Raw genomic sequence first — 6,561 nt, forward strand, 5'->3', positions numbered from 1 at the left:
GGGTTCACAAATATGCCTTTTAAATAAATAATATCCTAGACTTCTAGTGTTTAAAGGACCACATTTTGATAAACACTGCCCTAAACAGTCAACAAACCTAAAAATCTCCTTTTTTGTTCTTCAAAAACTGTCTTGTTTAAAGTATCTTAGCTTCATGTGGTGGTATGTGTCTGTAGTCCCAGCTACTTGGGAATCTGAGGCAAGAGACTGCTTGAGTTCAGGAGTTTGAGGCTGTAGTGCACTACATTTGTGCCTGTGAATCACTGCACTCTAGCCTGGGCAATCCTGTAAGACCCTTTCTCTTAAACAACAAAATCTTAATTGGGGAGTAATGAGGATCAGTTATGAAAACACAGGAGGTTCTAAATAGCATAGAAAAGTACCTTATGGAATTCCAATACTGCATTTCTAAAAAGAGCCTATACGGGAAGCAATATAGGGGTAATATACAATGCAGTGTCCTGATTCCAGTCATATACTTCCATTTTCTATTACAGCTGGTGATAAAATATCACAGTAGTTACTGGTTCTAGGTAGTTAAATATGCACCCAAAGATATTTATATTGCTTAATGAGACTACTATAAAACTTCAATAACACTACGCAACTATCTTAGCTCTCATTTATAGTTATTACTGAAATCACACATCATTAATCCCACTATAAATCAAAACCTAAATGCAAATTTTTACCATTGTTCTTCACAAAATCATCATCTACCCAGATAGATAATTTCAAAAATTTCACATCCAGTTTCTTATTCTTACCTTTAAAATTTCTGGCTTTGTTTTTTCCATCACATGAGTCAGACTAAAAAGATGAAATAGAGCTTCCCGGACAAAGAATGCCCGTTCACTGTACCGCTTCAATGCTTCCGCAATCTGAGTTTCATTGGCTTCTCCAGACACCTTTGAACGTAGCCAAAAGATTAGCTTTTAGAATTATTTTTCAACCTTCTAACTTTCTCTATCTAAACATCAGTTGTATAGATGACATCCAGGATAGTTACATAAGGCTTGAAATGAATGGAAATAATTACTTTCCAACCTATCTGGAATAGTCATCCTAAAGAGGTATACTCAACCTGAAGAGAGATATATTAGACAGGTTCAGAACCTAGCATACACCTACGGGTAAAATTTTCTATATTGTACCTAAAATAAATCTCAAGATATTTAACATTATTTATAAGGACTTACCACATTATTAGGTTTCCATCTTTCTCTTAAGGTAACCCTCTTCCCCTAGATCACAGTATTATAGTTACACTGGTCTTTTTTTCTGATTTTTCAAAAGCTAAGCTCTTGCTCAGCAAAAGGCCATTATATGTAATGTCCTCTATGATTGAAAACTTCCTTTCTCTCTTTGATTAATTCCTACTTATACTTCTTAATTCAAGTTGAGTAACACTTCTTTAAAAAGGCCTTCCTTGACCCACTGATCTAAATTAAGTTGCCCTAAAGCATCTCTTTTATAGCCATTGTCATTATCTCCCATTAGACTGATCCATTCACTACTTTACCCCAGTAGCTAGCATTATGCTTGGGTCAGGAGAAGCACACAATAAATATTCATCAAATAAATGTATTAATTAATTTCCCCAGATTTATCAAGTTGCCATTCAGCACCAAGAGGTTCTGTTAAAAATTAAGTCTATCTAGGGATTTTCCATTTACACAGGTTAATATACTTAAGTATGGTTCCATGCATACCATTGGGTAACCAAATATAGATAACAGGAAGTGGCTCTTTATAAAAGTAATTCAATAAATGAAAATGAAATAATTAAAATATCACCATAATCCCCAATAAATTAACAGAACTAGGTACTGAGTGCCAATAACTGCTAATATCATAGAAAAAGAAACAACTAGACATTATGTATCTTCTAATGAAAGAGTACAACAAATAAAGGTCCTGGCAGAGGGATCAAACATCAGTATAATTAAACCTCCAAATCCAGCTACCAATTTACAGAAAATACAAAGAGAAATATGCACTGTTAGTATACAGTCAACAAAATCCAGACTGAGGGAACGCTACAAATCAAAAGGACTAGATTCTTCAATAGACAAATTATAAGGAAAGGAAAGGGACTGGCCTACAGTTTAAAATAGAGAAACTGTCCTTAACCACTAAATTAAGCCTTATAAATACTTATTATATGGATTTAGGCTGGGTGCCATGGCTCACGCCTATAATCGTACCACTCTGGGAGGCCTGAGGTGGGCAGATAGCTTGAGCTCAGGTGTTTGAGACCAGCCTGAGCCAAGAGTGAGACCCCCATCATCTTAAAAAAAAAAAAAATTATTATGTGATTTAAACTAAAATGTTTACTCTAAGGACAAATTTTCCTATAGCACTCCATACATACTTCTATTATAATATCTCTCATACTGTAATAAATCTATTTTTACATTTATGTGTCTCTTTTCTACTAGACTAGAATTCCTCAAGAGCAAGGATACTAACTCAGACATCTTAAAAAAGTACTTAGTAAATGTTGTTTGAAATGGTTAAAAAAACTTTTATGTACCTTTACTGCATGTTCATTATTGCAGTTCAATATAGGAGTCTGATTTCAAGGGAGAGGTGTAAGTTAGAGACACAAATTTAGGAACGATTGCCATATAGATTTAAGGACTAAGGTATGGAATACTTTAACATTTAGAGGCCCGGAAGACGAGGAAGAACCAACAAAGGAAACTGAGACTGAGAATCAAGATAAGTCAGAAAAAAAACAAGTGTGATATCCTGGAAGCTAAATTAAAAAAAAAATTTCAAGAAGGAGGGCAAGATCAACTGTGTCAATACCACTTTAGGTCAAATAACATGAAGACTGAAAACTAAGATTGGATTTAACAGATTTCCAATGTTCTCAGGAGCTGAGAGCCACAGCTTAGTAGATAATCTAAGTTTGGGAGTGAGGTGACCAACAAATGTAAGAATTCTAGTTGTAGAAAAGTGAAAGGTTCAGGAAACTAATGGTGACAGAAGAGAACTTTGAGTGGAGAAATTAGTGATGACAGAGTTGGAAATTCTACGGTAAGAAAACCATCTGTGATGGGACTAGAAACTGAGGAAAAGGACAGAACTAAGATACTCAAATAGAGTCAGTGAGGTATAGCGGAAAGGAAACAGGCTTTGGAATCAAATAGTCCATGGGTAACAAGGGCAGGCTCTAAGACCAGGAAATTACGCTGACTCTATTTCTTGCATCTTTTACTGTGGTCTAAAAAACTGAGGCACACAAGGCCAAAAAACCAATTTAAAACCAACCTAACCTAATTTAAAGCATCACAATTCTGAGATAATCATTTCAGACAAGGCTTGCACCAACTCTGCGAAACTGGACAATTCTAAAAAAGAAGATATAAGTGGCAATCTCAGCTGTCCTTTTTTTTTTTGAGAAAAAATCTTGCTCTGACACCCGGGGTAGAGTGCAGTGGCATCATCAGAGCTCAGTGCAACCCCCAACTTCTGGGCTGAAATGATCCTCTTGCCTCAGCCTCCCAAGTAGCTGGGACTACAGGCGCATGCCACCACACCCAGCTAATTATTTCTATTTCTGGTAGAGATGGGGTCTTGCTTTTGCTCAGGCTAGTCTCGAACTCCTGACCTCAAGTGATCCTCCGCCTCAGCCTCCAGAGTGCTGGGATTACAGGCGTGAGCCACCACACCCGGCCTCAGCTCTCTTCCTTTAATATGATCTATTATTTTTCAGCTCTCAAAATGATAGTCAAACAAATAATTTAAAATGAACAGCAATTTTTGTACATATTTAAATAAAGGGCAAAGTTCCAACCATGATCTCTTTTTTCTTGTTTTTTTTGAGACAGGATCTCTGTCACCCAGGCTGGAGTGCAGTGGTGCTCTGGAGTGCAGTGGTGCAATTAGAGCTCACTGCAGCTTCAAACTCCTGAGCTCAAGCAATCCTCTCGCCTCAGCCACCCAAGTAGCTGAGATTACAGGCATGAGCCACTGTGCCCAGCCCCAGTGAATTCTTTTTTAAAAAATTATTTTAAGGCTGGGCACTGTGACTCATGCCTGTAATCCTAGCACTCTGGGAGACTGAGGTGGGAGGACTGCTTGAAGTCAGAAGTTCAAGACTAGTCTGGCCAACCTGGCAAGGACCCACTTCCACAAGAAATAAAATTAAAAAATTGCCAGGCATAGTGGCACACGCTTATAGTCCTAGATACTTGGGAGGCTCAGGCAGCAGGATTGCTTCACTTGAGCCCAGAAGTTTGAGGCTGCAGTTAGCTATGATCGCACCACTGCACTTCAGCCTGGGTGACAGAGTGAAACCCTCCAAAAAAAAAAAAAAAATCCAAAAAAGTTACATCATAGCTTGCTCTGTGTCATGAAACAAGCAAGCTGGGATGTTAATTAGGACTCTCTGACTCTAAAGCAAACCTTTCCACTCTACAATGCCCTGCTTTGTGAACATGTTCCATATATTACTGGACATTCATCTTAACAGAGTCTTATCCAACTAAGACATTGGTCAGCCTGAAAAAATAATACATTTTTAAAGTCTAACCTTCAAATGTCCTTCGCCTGTGAGGAATTCAGAGTAACCAGCATCAGTGGCCAGCAAACCTACAAATTGCATGCTGGGTCGTTGTTGTATAAAGGCTTCAACAGCTTTATCTGTCACATGCTTTCTCCCAGAAACATCCAAAGAGACAAGGTTGGGTAGGATGTCTTTTTGTTCTAGTAAGCGAAGAGCTATGTCTGATGTAAACTGTTTATCATCTGAGATATCAAGATGATTCAGATGTTTTAGTTCCCGAACAACATCCAGTATTTGGGTAGTTGTCATTTTTAAACATTTCAAGTGATGCATGGTTAGAGATTTGAGTCGGTCTTTGCAGGCCAGCAGAGCAGTGATGTCTGTGATCGAGGTGTTAGAAATATCCAGGCTCTCTAATCTTGGCAACGAGGCAACTTCAGCCAGGTCTTCATTATAAAAGAGAACATTGGTGATGCTTAAAGCTCGAAGGCCAGAAAGCCGGCTGAAGCACCGCTCATAAGGATCCTCAAGGGAGAGAGTTAATGAATTCAGCACTAGGCACTGGAGATTTTGCTGGATCCATTTGTTACTGCCAAGCCCACTGATAATGTCTGTAATCGTGATATCAGCATTCACACCTGTGGCATCAAGTTCCACTAACTTGTGGTGGCAGAAAGCTTTCCGGAAAGCAACAGCAGAGATCTTTGCTTTGCGAATGCAAGCTCGCTTTAAGCGCATTTGGTTGCCCCTAAAAATACCCACAGTTCCATCATTCAGTAGACCTGGGAAAAAACAAGCAGCATTTTAACTTCAAAAAACACTTAAAGAATAGCTAAAATTTCTATCACACTTAAATTTCCAAAGCATTCCCATGTAACAGTATCTCACTTGATAATCACAATTCACTGAGATGAGAATATCATTATCTACAATTTATAGATGGGTAAACTGGGGCTCAGAAAGTGGTTTTCCACAATCACAGAGCTAGCAAGTGACAGAATCAGGACTGTCATAGACAGTACTGATAATACACTAATACCTGGTTCTCCTTGCCTTACTAGACACATAGATAGCTACATTTCCCAGCCCTCCCTTGTAGTTAGATGGGGCCATGTTCTTAGTTCAGGCCCATGGGCTGTAGGCTGAAGCACCTCAGAGCCAGTACATGATTTTTCATGCTATCTTTCCCCACCAGGACAAATGAGGAGGCTTCATGTTCTAGAGAGTGTACCTTTATGAAGGTGGAAGCTCCATCAGTTTAGATCTTAGGGTGGCCAAGAAGCAGAACCTTCTACATACTTACAGAGCTTATATACCATGAGTGAGGTATAAACTTTGTGTTAAGTATATGATTTGTTACAACTCATTTCTAGCTTATCCTTTAAATTCACTATAACACTTTGTTATACACACAAACACATATACATACAATATATTTAGCACATATAATGCCTACAAATTCATTATTAAACCACTGGGCAGATCTGAAACCTAATTAAAAGGATCTAGTAGTTATAGCCCCTCCCTCCATCAGATAAATGCAAATAGACACAGTAACCTCCTGAAGTCCCTTAGAGATCTACCTGTCCACCAATCAATAGTGCCACAAATATATGATGCAAATCTCAACAATATTATATATTAAACAACATCTACTGTGAAAGAAATAACAGTCATGCCAATAAAAGGTAGTCTAAGAACAGTCTGGGGTGAATTACCACTTAGCCCCAGGTAAATAAATAGCCTGCAGTGAAGAGAAAAACTTTTTTTTTTTTTTTATTGAGTCTTGCTCTGTTGCCTGGGCTAGAGTGTAGTGGTGTCATCACAGCTCACTGCAACCTCAAACTCCAGGGTTCAAGCAATCCTCTCGCCTCAGCCACCCAAGTAGCTGAGATTACAGGCATGAGCCACTGTGCCCAGCCCCAGTGAATTCTTTTTTAAAAAATTATTTTAAGGCTGGGCACTGTGACTCATGCCTGTAATCCTAGCACTCTGGGAGACTGAGGTGGGAGGACTGCTTGAAGTCAGAAGTTCAAGACTAGTCT

The 6,561-nt window shown here is 38.6% G+C and overlaps 1 protein-coding gene across 1 annotated transcript in view; it reads right to left on the bottom strand.

Annotated features, from left to right (window-relative positions):
- ZYG11B (zyg-11 family member B, cell cycle regulator) overlaps positions 1-6,561 on the bottom strand; it is a 75,440-nt gene that overhangs the window by 40,946 nt on the left and 27,933 nt on the right. Inside the window, exons 3-4 of the mRNA XM_012639497.1 lie at positions 4,544-5,298; positions 768-908 (exon numbers count right to left, since the gene is read on the bottom strand). Coding sequence (XP_012494951.1) covers positions 768-908; positions 4,544-5,298 — 896 coding nt within the window. The remainder of the gene's footprint in view (positions 1-767; positions 909-4,543; positions 5,299-6,561) is intronic.

The sequence above is a fragment of the Propithecus coquereli genome, unplaced genomic scaffold (assembly GCF_000956105.1).
Source record: "Propithecus coquereli isolate 6110/MARCELLA unplaced genomic scaffold, Pcoq_1.0 Scaffold14, whole genome shotgun sequence".
Taxonomy (NCBI): domain Eukaryota; kingdom Metazoa; phylum Chordata; class Mammalia; order Primates; family Indriidae; genus Propithecus; species Propithecus coquereli.